Source organism: Hyla sarda, chromosome 1 (genome assembly GCF_029499605.1).
Source record: "Hyla sarda isolate aHylSar1 chromosome 1, aHylSar1.hap1, whole genome shotgun sequence".
Classification (NCBI taxonomy): Eukaryota; Metazoa; Chordata; class Amphibia; order Anura; family Hylidae; genus Hyla; species Hyla sarda.
The window spans coordinates 272,769,468-272,788,871 of NC_079189.1; the positions used below are offsets into that span (position 1 = coordinate 272,769,468).

At 45.4% G+C, this 19,404-nt stretch overlaps 1 protein-coding gene across 1 annotated transcript in view; it reads left to right on the forward strand.

Annotated features, from left to right (window-relative positions):
• Nucleotides 1-19,404, forward strand: part of ATP8B3 (ATPase phospholipid transporting 8B3) — a 1,029,241-nt gene that overhangs the window by 455,844 nt on the left and 553,993 nt on the right. Inside the window, exons 13-14 of the mRNA XM_056572418.1 lie at nucleotides 8,785-8,873; nucleotides 12,585-12,778. Of these exons, the coding sequence (XP_056428393.1) occupies nucleotides 8,785-8,873; nucleotides 12,585-12,778 (283 nt within the window). The remainder of the gene's footprint in view (nucleotides 1-8,784; nucleotides 8,874-12,584; nucleotides 12,779-19,404) is intronic.

Sequence of the window (19,404 nt, forward strand, 5' to 3'; positions counted from 1 at the left end):
GTCCATGCATCATCACCTATGTCATGGACCCACTTCCTTGATTGACAGCTGTAAGCGCAAGGCTCACAGCTGGAGGAAAAATCCTCCCATTGTCAGCTTGTGTCACGCTACTGTCAGTGAGGACAAGCTGGGAGTTGTAGTTTTGCTAATGCTAGGGGAGATGTGAGCAGACAACACAATGAGGGAGGGGGCGGAGACCTGCACAGGGAGGCCACGCCCCTCCCTTTGAGAGGAATTCAGACTAGTGAACTAAATTAAAAGTGTAATAAAAAAAAAATAAAGGTGCTAGACACATGAAAATTAGATGTACATGGTCAGGATTAGGTGCTGAGTGATATATTTAAAAAAAATGTTTTTGTTGGAACTGACGGGTACGCTTTATTGAATTGAGGGATTCCGGGAGTACGACTTCAGGGGTTTCCTTGATCCTAAGATTATTTTGTCTGCCCCTTTTGTTCTGGTCCTCTAGCCAGTCAATAACTTTGTTGAGGTATACCTGACAGGAGGTAAAGGCAGAAGAGGATGCTGCTGTATAAGATACCACTTGGGTCTGGGTAGCTTCAAGTTGCTCAACTCTGTTGCCCACGTGCCTCATTTTGGTTTTCAGATCTTGAATTTCTTTAGACAGTGGCTCCAAGGCTGATCTGAGGTGCTTGTCCATAAATGTGCTAGAAAGTGGTAGGGCGTTATTCAACACTAGTCCTCAGAGTCATTGACATGGTCCTTTTCATGATTTCAGAGTCGCACCTTTGTCTTGCGAGGAAACCATGTTTCCAGCTTTCACAGAGTCACATGAACTAGAGCATTTCACAAATTTCTCAATGCTGCCTTTTTTTTTTGCAATATGGGGAATTGTTCCTGAATTTAGGAGGGCCAATCTTATTTTGCCTTTCTTAAATTGCCTTTCATATAGCTCAGAGGAAAATGTTGCAGAGATAGACAAGAGAGGAAAAAACCGCTGGAGAGACCTATTCAGTAGTTCCATAGCGTAGGACATTCAGAAGTAGTAGAGTATGTGCATGATAGCACGGAGCAAACCTTGAGAGATAAATGTGAGGCTAGGTTCAGACTACGGAATTTCCGCCTGAATTTTCACTTTGAAATTTCCGGCAGAAATTCTGCTTACTATAATGATTAGTGTGGTGAATGGTTTTCCATTCACAAATTCACACTTCGGAATTTGTGAAGCAGAAAATCCGGATGAAAAATCCGTTAGAAAATATCTGCCTGAAGAAAGGGGTTGCTCTTTCTTCAGGCGGAAATCCGAGCGGAACACATAGCAGTCTATAGGAGACTGCAGTGTCTGCGCGGTCCTAGCGCCGACTAATTCAGTCGGCGCAGGCAGAACTCGGAATTTCCTGGCGGAAATTTTCTGCCCGGAGATTCCGTAGTCTGAACCTAGCCTAAGAACTAGATTGTAGTGCTTAATAATGTCCACAAGTTAGCAGGCAAGGACAAGCAGAGATTATATAAATAGCCATATCAAAGTTGTTAAACAGAAAATCTCTCTTGTGCAGAGCGAAGAGGGTAGGCAGTAGGGCAATTGCAGCAGTGGCTGAAATTATTTGGAGTCCAAGGCTGCAGTAGCAATGCAGGGTGTGCAGAGCAACAGGATCCCAGGGAGTATGGTTGATCTGGAGCAATAGTCAGGCAGTATCTACTTCAGATGTGGGATCGCAAGGACAACTGTCTCCAGATGGTAGATCAGTAGTTTGCCTGTGCAGCAGTAATCTGTAAAACACTAAGTAACAGCGTGTAATAAAAGAGGAGAATGAGAAATATATATGAAAGCTGTATAGCCACTCACCTGAAGAGGTTGTGTAACATCATACACAATAATGGTGAGCGTATAGTAGTTAAGTGTCCACAGCCCACTGGCTAAAAACGAATATAGAAAGAGGGTAGCTTCAGCAGAAACGCCGGTTCAGCATGGCGCTGGACACAGACAGCGGAAGGTGAGTAAAAGCAAAGGTATTTTATTTTCCCAGAATGCAACGCGTTTCACTGCACAGGCAGCTTCATCAGGCATGAATGAGAACAACAGAGTGCTGAATTCATCTTAGTACTAATTAGTCACAGCAGGAGAAAAACTCCAAGGACCAATAGATACAAGAGAAATTCATTTACAAAGTATAATGAGAAAATCACGAAACCCAAAATAATTTTTACCTTGGGAATGCATGTGCAGGGGTTTGTTTACGTCATATTCATTTTGATATTTTTACTTTGGTTTTGTGCGCATTATTTGTTTATGCGCACAATTTTGTTCATTTATTATTTGATCGTTTTAATCTTTTTTTATTATATTTTTTTGCACAACTTATTATTATTATTTATTTTTATTATTATTTTTTACTCCCCAAAAATCCTTTTGTTATAATTATGCTGTATTAACCCCTGCACATGCATTCCCAAGGTATAATTTGTAAATTAATTTCTCTTGTATCTATTGGTCCGCTGAGTTTTTTTCCTGCTGTAACTACGGTAATTAGCACTACCGTATATACTCGAGTATAAGCCGACCCGAATATAAGCTGAGGCCCCTAATTTCACCCCAAAATCCCAGGAAAAGTTATTGACTCGAGTATAAGCCTAGGGTGGGAAATACATCATCCCCCCCTGTCATCATCCAGACCCCCGTCATTAACACCCTCATCATCATCACCCTGTCATCATCCCCCCTTCATCATCACCGCCTGTCATCATCCCCCCTTCATCATCACCGCCTGTCATCATCCCACACCCCCCCTTCATCATCCCCTTGTCATCATCCCCTTGTCATCATCCCACACCCCCCCTTCATCATCCCCTTGTCATCATCCCCACCCCCCTTCATCATCCCCTTGTCATCATCCCCACCCCCCTTCATCATCCCCTTGTCATCATCCCACACCCCCTTCATCATCTCCTTGTCATCATCCCCACCCCCCTTCATCATCCCCTTGTCATCATCCCACCCCCCCTTCATCATCCCCTTGTCATCATCCTCTTGTCATCTTCCCCCCCCCCCTTCATCATCCCCTTGTCATCATCACCACATGTCATCATCATCACTGCTTGTCAATGTCTGATACAGTGGTCTTCAACCTGCGGACCTCCAGATGTTTCAAAACTACAACTCCCAGCAAGCCCGGGCAGCCATCGGCTGTCCGGGATTGCTGGGAGTTGTAGTTTTGAAACCTGTGGAGGTCCGCAGGTTGAAGACCACTACGGCCTTCGACATCATCCAGCCCCCCCCCCCCTTTAGTTTTGTACTCACCTCCGCTCGGCGGGACGTTAGGGTGCGCTGGTCCGGTGCTGCAGGTCTGTTTGGTGTGGAGGTCGTCCGGTGGGATAGTGGTTCCGGGCTGCCATCTTCACCGGGGGACCTCTTCTCCGCGCTTCGGGCCCGGAATAGAGGCGTTGCCTTGACGATGACGCAGAGGTATGTTGGTAATGAACGTACCTCTGCGTCGTCGTCAAGGCAACGTGACTATTCCGGGGCCAGGCCCGAAGCACGGAGAAGAGGCCTCACCGGTGAAGATGGCAGCCCGGAACCACTATCCCACCAGACGACCTCCCCACCGGACAGTCCTGCAGCACCGGACCAGCGCAGAACCCTACAGCATCGGACCCTACAGAACTAAAGGGGGTGAGAGGGGGCTGGATGATGTTGAAGGCCGCAGTGGTCTTCAACCTGCGGACCTCCAGAGGTTTCAAAACTACAACTCCCAGCAAGCCCGGACAGCCGATAGCTGCCTGGGCTTGCTGGGAGTTGTAGTTTTGAAACCTCTGGAGGTCCGCAGGTTGAAGACCACTGAGGGCGGAGAGTTAACTCGAGTATAAGCCGAGGGGGGTGTTTTCAGCACGAAAAATTGGTGAAAAAAAGTGCTGAAAAACTCGGCTTATACTCGAGTATATACGGTAAGATAAATTCAGAACTCTGTTGTTCTCATTCATGCCTGATGAAGCTGCCTCTGCAGTGAAACACGTTGCATTCTGGGAAAATAAAATACCTTTGCTTTTACTCACCTTCTGCTGTCTGTGTCAGGCGCCACGCTGAACCGGCATTTCTGCTGAAGCTACTCTCTTTCTACATGTGCAGCAGTAAGACAGCGTGGCTTTGAAGTAGCGTGGCTATGCTGAGCTTTATATCTGGCATAGCAGGGCAATCCCACTGTCTGACCGTAGTGTGGGAAAAAGGGGTCTGCGCATCGATGGCACTTTGCACCTCATCCTTCAGACCTTTCACAGTTCAGAGTGGTGACTGGTGAGCCTGCAGTGGGTGATCTCTGGCTTAAATGGGCACTGTCAGATACAAAAACTTTTGATATGTTGCAAAGCATGCAAAACCAACAGGTTTTGCAATTGCTTTCATTAGAAAATTTTCAGTATTTCATACTGAAAAAGGCAGTCAAACAGCTGCCCCCCTGCCTGCTTGGGCACATACTAGTCCTGCTGTGTCCATGCATCATCACCTATGTCATGGACACACTTCCTTGATTGACAGCTGTGAGCGCAGGGCTCACAGCTGGAGGAAAAATCCTCCCACTGTCAGCTTGTGTCCCGCTACTGTTACATAGTTACATAGTTAGTACGGTCGAAAAAAGACATATGTCCATCAAGTTCAACCAGGGAATTAAGGGGTAGGGGTGTGGCGCGATATTGGGGAAGGGATGAGATTTTATATTTCTTCATAAGCATTAATCTTATTTTGTTCCAGGAATGTATCTAATCCTGTTTTAAAGCTGTTAATTGTTCCTGCTGTGACCAGTTCCTGAGGTAGACCGTTCCATAAATTCACAGTCCTCACGGTAAAGAAGGCGTGTCGCCCCTTGAGACTAAACTTTTTTTTCTCCAGACGGAGGGAGTGCCCCCTCGTCCTTTGGGGGGGTTTAACCTGGAACAGTTTTTCTCCATATTTTTTGTATGGGCCATTAATATACTTATATACGTTTATCATATCCCCCCTTAAACGTCTCTTCTCAAGACTAAACAATTGTAACTCCTTTAATCGCTCCTCATAGCTAAGATGTTCCATGCCCCATATTAGTTTAGTCGCGCGTCTCTGCACCCTTTCCAACTCCGCAGTGTCCCTTTTATGGACAGGTGACCAAAACTGAACAGCATATTCCAGGTGAGGCCGTACCAATGCTTTATAAAGGGGGAGTATTATGTCCCTGTCCCTTGAGTCCATGCCTCTTTTGATACATGACAATATCCTGCCGGCTTTGGAAGCAGCAGCCTGACATTGCATGCTATTCTGTAGTCTGTGATCTACAAGTACACCCAGATCCTTCTCTACCAGTGACTCTGCCAGTTTAATCCCCCCTAAGACATACGATGCATGCAGGTTATTAGTACCCAGATGCATAACTTTACATTTATCCACATTGAACCTCATTTGCCAAGTGGATGCCCAGACACTTAGTCTATCCAAGTCATCTTGTAACTTATGCACATCCTCTATAGACTGTACCGTGCTACAAAGCTTGGTGTCATCTGCAAAGATAGAAACAGAGCTGTTAATACCATCCTCTATATCATTGATAAATAAATTAAACAACAGCGGTCCCAGTACTGAACCTTGGGGTACACCACTAATAACCGGGGACCAATCAGAGTACGAATCATTGACCACCACTCTCTGGGTACGATCCATGAGCCAGTGTTCAATCCAGTTACAAACTAAAATTTCCAAACCCAAAGACCTTAACTTACCTGTCAGACGTCTATGAGGGACAGTATCAAACGCTTTAGCAAAATCCAGAAACACTATATCCACAGCCATTCCTCTGTCAAGGCTTCTACTCACCTCTTCATAAAAGCAAATTAGATTGGTTTGACAACTTCTATCCTTAGTAAACCCATGCTGGCTATCACTTATAATACAATTATCCCCTATGTATTCCTGTATGTAATCCCTTATAAGTCCTTCAAACAATTTACCCACAATGCACGTTAAACTTACCGGTCTATAGTTTCCTGGGGAAGACCTAGAGCCCTTTTTGAAGATTGGCACCACATTCGCCTTGCGCCAGTCCCTTGGCACAATACCAGACACCAGAGAATCTCTAAATATCATGAACAGGGGTACAGATATTACTGAACTTACCTCTCTAAGAACTCTTGGGTGTAGTCCATCCGGTCCTGGGGATTTGCTTACATTTATATCACTTAACTTACCTTGTACCAACTCTACATTAAGCCAGTTCAGTACATTACATGATGTGTTACCAGCACTGACCTGGCCAATGTCAGCTCCTTCTTCCATAGTGTATACAGAACTAAAGAACCCATTCAGTAGCTCCGCCTTCTCTTGATCGCCTGTGACAACCTCCCCATTATCATTATTAAGGGGTCCTACATGCTCTGTCCTTGGTTTTTTTGCATTTATATATCTAAAAAAATATTTAGGATTAGTTTTGCTTTCTTTGGCCACCTGTCTCTCATTTTGAATTTTTGCTGTTTTTATTACATTTTTACAGATTTTATTAAGCTCCTTGTACTGTTTAAATGTTATCGCTGACCCATCAGATTTGTATTTTTTGAAGGCTATTTTTTTGCTGTTTATTGCTCTTTTAACATCATGTGTCAGCCATGTAGGATTTAGTTTCAATCGTTTATATTTGTTCCCCTTTGGTATATATTTAGCTGTATAGTTATTTAGAGTTAATTTAAAGATGTCCCATTTACCTTCTGTATCAGTATTTGAGAACACCTCCCCCCAGTCTATGTCCTGTAGTGCAGCCCTCAGCCCAGGGAAATTTGCCTTTTTAAAGTTATATGTTTTTGCCTTCCCCGCCTGTCTTTGTTTTCTACATTTTAAGTCAAAAGTAACTATATTGTGGTCGCTATTACCAAGGTTTTCCCGCACAGTTACATTACCAACCAGCTCTGCGTTGTTGGAAATGATCAGATCCAACAAGGCATCACTTCTTGTTGGGTCCTCCACAAACTGGCCCATAAAATTATCCTGCAATAAATTTAGGAATTGTCGCCCCTTTGTAGTTTTAGCCAACCCCGGACCCCAATCTATATCTGGATAGTTAAAATCTCCCATTATTACCACTGTACCTGCCCGGGCGGCCCTCTCTATTTGTTTATGAAGCCGAACTTCTATCTCTTCAGTGATATTAGGGGGTCTGTAGATTACCCCAAATATTATTTTTTCAGTATTTCCCTCCTTTTGTAATTCTACCCACAATGATTCCACATCCTCAGAATCATCACACACTATGGCATCGTTCACACTGACTTTCATACCACTTCTTACATACAGACAGACTCCACCACCTTTTCTGTTCATTCTATCCTTGCGAAACAATGTAAACCCCTGCAGATTGACAGCCCAGTCATGCGAGGAGTCCAGCCATGTCTCAGTGACCCCAACTATATCAATATGTTCCTCCAGTATCAAGGCCTCAAGCTCCCCCATTTTATTTGCTAGGCTTCTGGCATTTGTGAACATACACTTTACATTTCCATCCTTTATGTTACTGTCAATGAGGACAAGCTGGGAGTTGTAGTTTTGCTAATGCTAGGGGAGATGTGAGCATACAGCATACTGAAGGAGGGGGCGGAGACCTGCACAGTGAGGCCACACCCCCTCCCTTTGAGAGGAATTCAGACTAGTGAGCTAAATTAAAAGTGTAATAAAAAAATAAATAAAGGTGCTAGACACATAAAAATTTGATGTACATGGTCAGGATTAGGTACTGAGTGATATTTAAAAAAATGCTTTTTTTTGTTGGATCTGACGGGTACACTTTAAAGCACTAGCTTACTTTTGTTGCAGGCAGGCCCGCTGGCAAGTTATCGAAGTAGTGGCCAACTACAGATCTTAAGATGGTGCCGGGCAGGTCTTCTGGGCTCCGCGCCTACCTCTCTGCCAGCAGCAGAGGGATGGAGTTTGATGCTGCAACTCACAAGCTGAGGCTACTGAGGCCAGGATTGCAGGCAGTCTGTGCCTCCGGGTGGTGATAGGAGCCTGACTCGAGCACCGTGAGCAGCGGGGGTTTGAGAATGCAGGTGGAACTTGCCTGACCGCTCGCGGTATCCTTGCTGCCTGTTCTGATGCTGGGAAGAGGAATAGAGAGCGCAGGAGGGGGGGGGGATGTAGCCCATCACTGTTGCAAGTGCAGCTCACTTCGGGTCCCGGTAAGCAGTCGTCCAATGTGGAGGGACGGCGGGGTTTTGTTTTGTGCAGGTGCAGATCTATAGCGAGGAGGCCACACACCGCAGCAAGATGGCCTCTTCTTCGCAGCTCCCCAGCAGGAGCCAGATTTCCCGAGTCCTAGGTCCCTGGGAGAGAGCAAGGGTTCATAATGTTCTTTATGCCCTTGCAGACCCTTATGAATTGATTCAGTCTGACATTTTGAAAGTAGTACAATAATAGAAAAACTACATAAACTGTGTATAGTTTTAATTGCATTAACCTACAGAATCAAGAGAACATATTATTTTCACCAAAATGAAAGCTCTTACTACATAGTATAAATGGCCGCACAAAAAAATGAGCCCTCTTATGGGTCTGTAGTTGGAAAAATAAGTGTTATGCCTCTTAAAAGGTGAGGAGGAAAAAACAAAAACGCAAAAAATGAGAATTGGCTGTGCCATCAAGGTCAAAATGGGCTGTATCCTTAAGGGGTTACACTTATAAACGAATGTATTGTATGATGTTTACTGTATGTACTTTTCATGATATTTGTATTTGATAAAGGAGGTGTGTTATTTTGCTACTATAATATGTAACCTATGCATCTTTATACAGTACTTTAAACAATTGTTTACTATCTATTACAGGAGTTGACTCTAAAATAATGAAGAACTGTGGAAATTTTACAGTAAAGAAAACTAAATTGGACATAATGATGAATTATATTGTAGCCATGGTAAGTATTCATATTTTCAGGCATTTATTGAAAATGTTGAACTCTGACTCTGTAGAATCCTAATTGCAGCAAGTGAAATATTAGGCTGGGTTCATATATGTCCAGCATCCAGCATAGGTGAACTCAGTCTACATCTCAACGTAACTGATGCCACAACTGATGACAACATGCATTAGTTGTGTAGCATCCAGCGTCTATTGGTTCTGCACAGTGTCTTTTGGCGTGTCCAACCCTCCGACGTTCAAATTGAGATACTGGATAAAAGTGAACTGTCCCATCCAAATGAATGGGATCAGTTTTAGCATCAGTTTCCCTCTGGTGCTTTTTAGGAAGCAACAGAGGGAAAAGATGACTGATGGCGGACATATGTGAACAAGCCCTTAGTGACATAGTACATAGTCCAGAGCCGGACTGGGACCAAAAATAATCCCAGCCATTTTACAATAAGCAGCCCATTTTTTGGTTGGGGTCCAACTGCTGGGTCCCCGATCGATCACCTCAGTTCAACCCTCCAGCTGTTGCAAAACTACAACTCCCCCAGATACCTGAGGCTCTTCAGACATGATGGAAATTGTAGCTTTACAACAGCTTGTGAGCCACAGATTGACTTACGGTTTCACTCATCATTACTACAGCCCCGATGTGACAGTCAGACAGAATACACAATAATATCAATGACCTGAGTGACGTTTACTCTCTATGTCCAGGCACCAGGACTTCTTCCAGCTTCATCTTACTTTGCAGAGTCTAATGCCTGAACATCATTGTCTCCTCAATTTGTGAGCAGATCCTCATCATCTATATGAAAAAAATATTAATATGACACTGTGTCCCTTGAATATAACCCTGCCATACACTGTGCCCATAATACTAATACTGCTACACACAGTTTCTTCTAATTTTGGCGGAATCCAACCCCTCTACTGTTTTCCTCAAGACCCCTCTGTCCTCCTCCTGCAGACCTCTCTGTCCTCCTCCCCCATACCCATCTGGCCTCCTTCTCCTCTAAACCCCTCTGTCCTTCACCCTCCTCCAGATCCCTCTGTCCTCCTCCCCAGACCCCTTTGTCCTCCTCCAGACACTTTCTGTCCTCCTCCTTCAGAACCCTCCAGACCTCTCTGTTCTGCGTCTTCCCCCTTCAGACTCCTCTGTCCTCCAGACTCCTCTGAACTCCCCAGACCCCTAAGTTCTCCTCCATCCTCCTCCTCCAGACCCCTCTGCCCCTCCCAGACCCGTTAGTCTTCCTACTGGCCCCTCTGTCAACAGCCACCCCAAGGCCCCTAAGTCTTCCTCCCGGCTCCAATGCCCTCCTTCCCCAGGCACATCGGCCTGAGAAGGGTGAACAGTGGCTGGAGCCGCAAACTTAAAATACATTTTTAAAAAATTGCATTGAGGTAAGCCAAAGGCCTGGCCTACCAGACAAATGCCTGGTTTGCCAGTCTGGCCCTGATACAGTCTATAGTGTGAGCTAGGGAACAGACTATTTCAGTTTATTTCGATGAGATGCAATCTCATTACCACTTAAGGACCAAGGGCGTATCTGTACGCCCTGAGTTTGCTCCCTTTCTATAATGCGGAGCCACAGCATGGCCCCGCGTTATAGCAGGTCGGACCCGGCCTCTAACAACGGCCCGGGACCCATGGCTAATTGCTCTCGTTCAAAGTTGATCGCCGCGTCTAAAGTGAAAGTAAACTACCCCTGGTTAGCTCAGTGGGCTGTTCGGGACCGCCACGTCGAAATTGTTGCGTCCCGAACAGCTGCAGGACACAAGGTGGGTCCCTACCTTCCTCCTGTGTGTCCGATCGCCGAATGACTGCTCCATGCCTGAGATACAGGCATGAGCAGTCAAGCGGCAGAATTATTGATCAATGTTATCCTATGGGATAACAATGATCAATGTAAAAGACAGTGTGTGCAGTGTACAGCCCCTTATGGGGGCTATAACAATGGAAAAAAAAAAGTAAAAAAAAAAAAGTTAATAAAGATAATTTAACCCCTCCCCTAATAAAAGTTTGAATCACCCCACTTTTCCCATTTTTTCCCCCCAAAAAACAAACTGTGTAAATAAAAATAAACATATGTGGTATCACCGTGTGCGGAAATGTCCAAATTATAAAAATATATCATTAATTAAACCGCATTGTCAATGGCGTACGTGCAAAAAAATTCCAAAGTCCAAAATAGCGTATTTTTGATCACTTTTTAAATCGTGATAAAATGAATAAAAAGTGATCAAAAAGTCCAATCAATACAATAATGGTACCACTAAAAAACTTCATATCACGGCACAAAAAATTAACCCTTATAGCGCCCCATACGCAGAAAAATAAAAAAGTTATAGGGGTTAGAAGATGACAATTTTAAACTTATAGATTTTACTGCGTGTAGTTATAATGTTTTCCAGAAGTATGACAAAATCAAACATATATAAGTAGGGTATCATTTTAATCGTATGGACCTACAAAGAAAAGAGAAGGTGTCATTTTTACCAAAAATGTACTGCATAGAAACGGAAGCCCCCAAAAGTTACAAAATGGTGTGCTTTTTCTTCAATTTTGTCGCACACTGATTTTTTTTTTCCATTTCGCCATAGATTTTTGGGTAAAATGACAGATGTCATTACAAAGTAGAATTGCTGGCGGAAAAAAAAATAAGCCATCATATGGATTTTTAGTTGCAAAATTGAAAGAGTTATGATTTTTTATAGGTGAGGAGGCAAAAATGAAAGTGCAAAAATTGAGAAAACCCTGGTCCTTAAAGAGGTATTCCGGGCAAATACATCTTATCCCCTATCAAAAGGATAGGGGATAAGATGTCTGATCGCGGGGAGCCCGCCACTGGGACCCCCCTCGATCTCCCTGCAGCAGCTCGCATTCTATGCGTAGCTGTGTCTGCAGTTTCGGAAACCGCTGGGCTTCCGAGACAGGGACATGACGTCATGCCACGCCCCCTCCATTCATGTCTATGGGAGGGGGCGTTGCGGCCGTTACGCCCCCTCCCATAGAAATGAATGGAGGGGGCGTGGCGTGACGGCATGTCCCCGTCTCGGCAGCCCGGTGGTTTCCGAAACTGCAGACGCAGCTACACATAGAATGCAAGCTGCTACGGGGAGATCGAGAGGGGTCCCAGCGGCGGGCCCCCCGCGATCAGACATCTTATCCCCTATCCTTTCGATTGGGGATAAGATGCTTTTGCCCGTAATACCCCTTTATGGGGTTAATCCTTCCCTGTCAGCAGTTACAAACAGGAGGTGAGGCAAGTAGTGCCAAGATGCATCTCATAGGACACATAAGAGAGTCTGCAGATAGCAGAGAAAAACACTTTAAGTGAGGGGATTTTATAGCTATAGTGAATAACTGTAGGGATTTGTTTACTACATCACTGTACTCCTAGTCCCTTAGATAGCATTCTCTGTGGATATACAGAGGAATATGTGAATTCTTGAAGTTCAAAGGAAGTCAGCATCAAAGGAGAGATTGTCATCCTTTCTAAGCAGTAGATCATGTGATTTACTAGTTGTTAGACTGTGGATCATATGACACAATTGAGGGTTCAAAATCAAAGGATGAACATGACACCAGAAATTAAACCTAGTACAAAATACTGGTGAGGTAGCATTATCTGGTGGTGAGGGGGATAAGAAAATTCCAGATTGCATCGTAATAATAATTTTGTTCACTTGATGTTAATTATGTTTACTTAATTTGCAGGTATTTGTAATTTTAATTGCCTGTACTGTGTCACTGGCCATCGCTTCAGGTTTTTGGACAAAGTGGTTTCAGGAAAAACACAGTTATATACCGCCATTACCTTCAGACATGGGTCCAGCCTACAGCGCATTCCTTGTCTTCTGGGGCTACACAATTCTGATGAGCACCATTGTGCCGATGTCAATGTATATCACGTAAGGGCAAGAGTATGGTAATACAAAGTTGACAAAGTTAAAGAATTCTTTTCCACTTTAACGTTTATTGAGTATAAGGCACGTAAACCATACAGAACAAAAACAATATAGATGTCAGAGTATAAAGTACTATAATGCTCCATTAAGTATTACCTCTTAGACATTGCCACCATATAATACACAAAAGGAGATACAATAGTCAAGGTATGTATATGTGAACAAGTCGGTGTCTCAATATACAATGTGCTTATTATCAGCTATAGATGTACACTAAGGTGCAGTAATAACCAGTGAAGAAGAAGAAAAACAAAACCGACAATGGGGAAGGGACGCTTGTCACAGAGGTGTCAAAGAGAAGGGGGTGTGTGGGTGGATAGAGTAACATCACATCTAGAGGGGGGGGGGGGAGTGGGGGGGTAGATGAGGAGAAAATGCATGGAAAAGAGGGGGGGGGGAGGGGAAGGGAGGGGGGGGGATTAGCTCCAGCTCCAGCTGATCCATGCCATCGCCAGTGATTAGACCCAGAAAAGACCTCCACGATCACCATCATCCACTCCGCTGACGTCTCACACCCCACACCCAGAGAAACCTATGTACAGGTAGGAACAGAAAAGAGGTCCCCTACACTGCTGGTGTGTCATCGTCTCTGTAAAGAGGGGAATTCACAAATGTCAGCCAGGGTTGCCAAATCGCTACATATTTCTCCTGTCTGCCTGAAGAATCCGCCATAAGTTCCTCCATGCGGCAAATGAACAAAACTTCCTTGTACCACTCCGAAACTGTCAGCGGGGAGGGGTCCCTCCAGCGCCTAGGGACCACCGCTCTAGCTGCTACCAGGAGTAAATTCGCCAGGGCCCTGGAGGGAGTCCTTCTTGAGAGTGGCACCACAGACAGCAGAAGGACCTTAGGGTCATTTTGGAAGGTGATTCCAGAGACAGAAGCTATGCGGGACAAGACCATCGTCCAGAAGTCTACGAGAGCCGGGCAGGGCCACCATATGTGTGACATGGTGCCTCTGTCCGACCCGCAACACCAACATAGATCTGACACTGTCGGGAACATCCACCGTAATGTGGTGGGTACACGGTACCATCTCGACAACAGCTTATAGTTGGTCTCTTGGGCTCTGCAAGATATGGAAAGGCGATGGCACATAGTAAAAGCAGCTGACCAATCAGCCGGTGAGATGGTGATCTGCAGTTCCGACTCCCACGCCTCCACAAAACGCGGAGGAGATTGAGCCGCTGTGTGCAGAATCAGGCCATAGATCTGTGAGACTGGTTTAACCAGGGGGGGGTCAGAAGTGCACATCTCAAAAGGCAAGAGGGGTCTTGCCAAGGATAGCTCCCTACTTTTGGTTCTGATAAAATGATGTAGTTGCATGTATTGCATGTGTAGAACAGCTGTATGTTGATGACTTGGGACAATTGCAGGGTAGGGCTTCAGTTGAGTACCATCCAAGAAGTCCGCCAAGATGAGCAATGGAGTACCCCGACGGCCTAGAAAGGAGGTCCTGCCCATCCCCGGGGGAAAGAAGGGATTGTCAAGCACTGGTGTCATGGGGCCGTCAGGTGCAGTCAGTCCCAGCCGTCGCACGTGCCTCCTGAACGTCACAGTCATCTCTCTGGAGACCCAGGGCAATTGTGTCTCCAGGGCAATCGGGCCAGACCCCACGGGCAGCCACGGGAATTGGATAGGAGCAAGGTCCATGTTTTGCCTCTCCACGCCCACCCACCTCTTAGTGGCACTGCCATGAAGAAGGTCCAGGAAGTGTGTCAAAGTGGCGGCAATGTAATAAGCCCTACAATCAGGGACCGCCAGACCCCCCTCTCTCTTACGTCTAAGCATAATCTGCCTGGCCAACCTCGACTGCCTACCTGCCCAGATGAACTTCCGGAACATGCCATCCAATCTCCTGAAGAAAGAAACAGGAAGAGCTATCGGGACCGTCTGGAAGAGGTACAGTAGTCTGGGCAGCACGTTCATCTTTAGAATGTTTGCTCTCCCCAGCCAAGAGAAAGTGCCCTTGGTCCACTTATGAAGGTCAGAGTCAATGGCTGTCACTAGGGGTTGGAAATTTAGTCGATAGCTGTCATCGAGATTAGCGGGGACCTGAACCCCCAGGTATTTTATAGACGTTGGATTCCAACGGAACGAATGTTCCCTTTTAAGCTGCTCAACGTCAGCTCCAGTGAGCTTAATATTAAGGGCCACGCTTTTAGATAGATTGACTTTGTGATTGCTGAAGTGAGAATATTGCTGAATGGCCAAAGAGATAGCAGGGAGTGAAGAGGTGGGTGATGTCACATAGAGGAGCAGATCATCCGCGAAGGCGGAACAGAGGTGGCTCTCCCCCCTGACTGAATCCCGTAATAGCCGGGTCTTATCTGAGCGCGTTCAGCAAGTGCTCCATGCAAAGAATGTAAAGTAGGGGGGAGAGAGGGCACCCCTGCCTCGTGCCATTGCGGATAGGGATGGGAGCAGAGAGGGAGCCATTGACTCTCACCCTAGCCTGCGGGTTCCTGTATAGTACCATTATTCTCCCTAACATTGCCGGGCCTAAGCCTATTTGTGCGAGGGAAGCATTCATAAACCCCCAGTCCACCCGATCGAATGCCTTATCGGCATCAAGCGACAAGAGCATTAACGGTTGTCGGCCTAGTTTGGCTTGGTGAATAAAAGAGAACGCTCGAACAGTGTTGTCGCGTGTCTCTCTCGTTTTTATGAAGCCTGATCGATCGGGGTGGACTAGGGGGCCAAGAACGCCCGCCAAACGATCTGCCAGCAACTTTGCAAATAGTTTAGTGTCAACGTTTAGCAAGGAGATGGGGCGGTAGCTGGCACATAGGTTAGGGTCCCTACCCTCTTTGGGCAGCACAGTAATGTGTGCACTCAAAGAATCAGCAGGGAAGCCTGAGGTCGGGGAAATGCTGTCGAAGGCACTACAGAGAAGGGGCAGCAGGTCGCCCTTCAGTGCTTTATAAAATTTAGCGGTGAACCCGTCAGGGCCAGGGCTCTTGCCCGCAGGTAATTTGGCTATTGCTGCCGACAGCTCCTCCTCCGTAAATGGGGCTTCCAACATCTCAATGTCTGCGTCGGTCAGTCTAGGTAGGGCTGTCCGTGTGATGTATTCAGCAAGAGAGAGCGTGGGTGAGGAATGCGAAGGGTTTTGCGTCTGGGGCGGTAGATTGTACAAGTCTGTATAGTAATGCTCGAAAGCTGTCAGGATTTCGTCAGTCAAGTAAGTCTTCCCAGCTCTGGGCGAAGATATGGAGGGGATGTAAAGCGTAGCTCTTCTGTCACGCATGGCAGTGGCCAGATACCTCCCCGGCTTGTTACCCCACTCGTAGAATGCCCTGGAGCAATGCTGTCTGTAATATCTAAATTTATCATTCAATAATGAGCAGATATCGTGGCGTGTTTTGATCAGGTCTCGCAGCGAGGATTCCTGCTGGGATCTTTTGTGTTGGGCCTCCAGAAAGCAAAGCCTCTTGAAGAGGCCTCTCAGTTTGTCCGATTTTGCCCTCTTCAGACGAGCACCATGCCTAATCAAGACCCCCCTGAGCACACACTTAAGTGCCTCCCATTGTGTTGGCAATGGCGTGTCGTCTGAAGCATGGTCATTTCCGAAGTGTGTTATCGCACCCTGAAGGTCAGACAGGCATAGCGAATCCTGGAGCAGAAGTTAAAGAATTCTAATGGAAATGAAAAATAATCATTGGATGAATCTCTACAATTAACTTATTTAGCCCCTTCAGGACCAGGCCAATTGTGGCCTTAAATGGGTACTCCTCAACTAGGCATCTTATCCCCTATCCAAAGGTTAGAGGATAAGATGTCTGATCGCGGGGGGACGTCACGACCCCTCCCATAGACTTATATTGAGGGGTGGGGCGTGATTTCACGAGGTGGCAGGGCTGTGACGATCCTCCGGCCCCTGTATCGCCCGTCATCAAACACACAGCCAAGTTTGTTCCCTGCACAAGATGACAGGTGGTGCTGCAGGAGAGATAGCGGGGGTTCCCAGCGGCAGGACCCCCGCGATCAGACATCTTATCCCCTATCCATTGGATAGGGGATAAGATGCCTTGGGGCGGAGAACCCCTTAAAGGACCGAGGCCAATTTTTTAAATCTGACCTGTCCCACTTTAAGTTGTTATAACTTCGGGACATTTTAACTTATCAAAGTGATTCTGACATAGTTGTTTCGCGACAAATTGTACTTAATGTTAGTGGTAAATGATGGTCAATAAAGTCTACATATTTGTGTGAAAAACTAAACATTTTTGGGAAAAATTCAAGAATTTAGCATTTTTTCCGAATTCCAGATTCTCTACTATTAACCCCTTAAGGACGCAGCCCATTTTCACCTCTAGGACAAAGCCCTTTTTTGCAAATCTGACCACTGTCACTTTAATCATTAATAACTCTGGAATGCTTTTACTTATCATTCTGATTTTGATATTGTTTTTTCGTGACATATTCTACTTTAACATGGTGGTAAATTTTTGTGGTAACATGCATCCTTTCTTTGTGAAAAATCCCCAAATTTGATGAAACATTTTTAAATTTTGCATTTTTCTAACTTTGAAGGGTCTTCATATTAGAAATACCCCATAAATGACCCCATTATAAAAACTGCACCCCAAAGTATTCAAAATGACATTCAGTAAGTGTTTTAACCCTTTAGGTGTTTCACAGGAAAAGCAGCAAAGTGAAGGAGAAAATTCAAAATCTTAATTTTTTACACTTGCATGTTCTTGTAAACCCAATTTTTGAATTTTTACATGGGGTAAAAGGAGAAAATGTATACTTGTATGTGTAACCCAATTTCTCTCAAGTAAGCACATACCTCATATGTCTATGTAAAGTGTTCGGCGGGCGCAGTAGAGTGCTCAGAAGCGAAGGAGCGACAAGGGGATTTTGGAGAGTAAGTTTTTCTGAAATGGTTTTTGGGGGGCATGTTGCATTTAGGAAGCCCCTATGGTGCCAGAACAGCAGAAAAAAAAACACATGGCATACCATTTTGGAAACTAGACCCCTTGAGGAACAAGATCTAAATCCCACTGAACCCCTGTCAAGAGATCTTAAAATTGCTGTTGGGAAAAGGAGCCCTTCCAATAAGAAAGACCAGGAGCAGTTTGCAATGGAAGAGTGGTCCAACATTCCGGGTTAAAGGTTTAAGAAGCCTATTGATGGTTATAGGAAGCGACTGATTTCAGTAATTTTTTCCAAAGGGTGTGCAACCAAATATTAAGTTAAGGGTGCCAATCATTTTGTCCAGACCATTTTTGGAGTTTGGTGTGACATTATGTCCAATTAGCTTTTTTCCCTCTCTTTTCTGGTTTAGTTCCAATATACACAAAGGTAATAAACATGTGTATAGCTAAACATGTATTACTGCAATCCTTTTCTGTGAGAAATACTTAATATTATTGAAAATTTCAGGGGTGCCAACATTTACGGCCATTACTGTTTTATATATATATTTTTTTATACCAACAAAGTTATGTGATGGAAAAAAAATTCAGTGAGGAGACATTTTTAGTGGGGATCGACCGATGTCGTTTTTTAGGGCCGATACCGATACTCTGTGGAGGTTAGGGGCGATAGCTGATAACTTATACAGATATTCCGGTATAAGTTAACGGCTATTTATCCCCCCCCCCCCCCCCCCCCCCCCCGGCGACACCGCTGCAGATCATTGATTTAAAGCGGGCGATTTAAATCAATGAACTGCAGCGGCTTTTGCGGTGCCAGAGACCACCGCCACCACCCGCTTCTCCCCCCCTGCCTGTCCGCCGGGGGTCCTGAGTCCTATCACCGACAAACCCCCCCCCCCCCCCCCCCGCGCTGCACCACGCCCCCCCACCGCACCGCTCCGGCCAGAGACAGCCACCGCTGCCCCATTGCCTCCGCCATTCCAGTTTTATAATTACCGGGGCCCGGGGTCCACTCTACTTCTGTCTCCGGCGCCGTCCTCCTGAGCTGTCTCTGTGCACAATGACGGTGACGTCGCATTGAGGACGTCACTCGTCATTGAGCTGCACAGCGCACAGTGTAACACAGGACAGCACAGGAGCCAGAAATAGCGTGGACCCCGGGCCCTGGGAACAGGTAATTATAAAACCGGGGATGGGGAGGCAATGGAGCAGCGGCCGGGGGGGGGGGGGGGGGGGGTGCAGCGTGGTGGGGTGGGGGGGTGCGATGCGGGCGGTGTGGGGGCGGGGCATTATCGGATTATCGGCAAGGTAATTGCCAATAATCCGTCAATCCCTAATTTTTAGTGGTACCATTTTGGGGTACATTTGATCACTTTTTATTTTAGTTTTACAGAGGCGGCATTGATATAAAGCCATACATTTGGCAATCATTTTATTCATCTTTTTACTGGCGTTCATCCTGCAGGTTGACTAATGTGATAGTTTTATTGCTTGGGTTGTTAGAGACCTTTGGTGGGAGGGAAAGGGATTGTGTATGTTTAGTTTATTTTTTATTTATATACTGTATATATATATATATATATATATATATATATATATATATATATATAATTATATATATATATATATATATATATATATTTTTTTTTCTTTTTTTTTCTTTTACTCTCCCACTAGGGGACT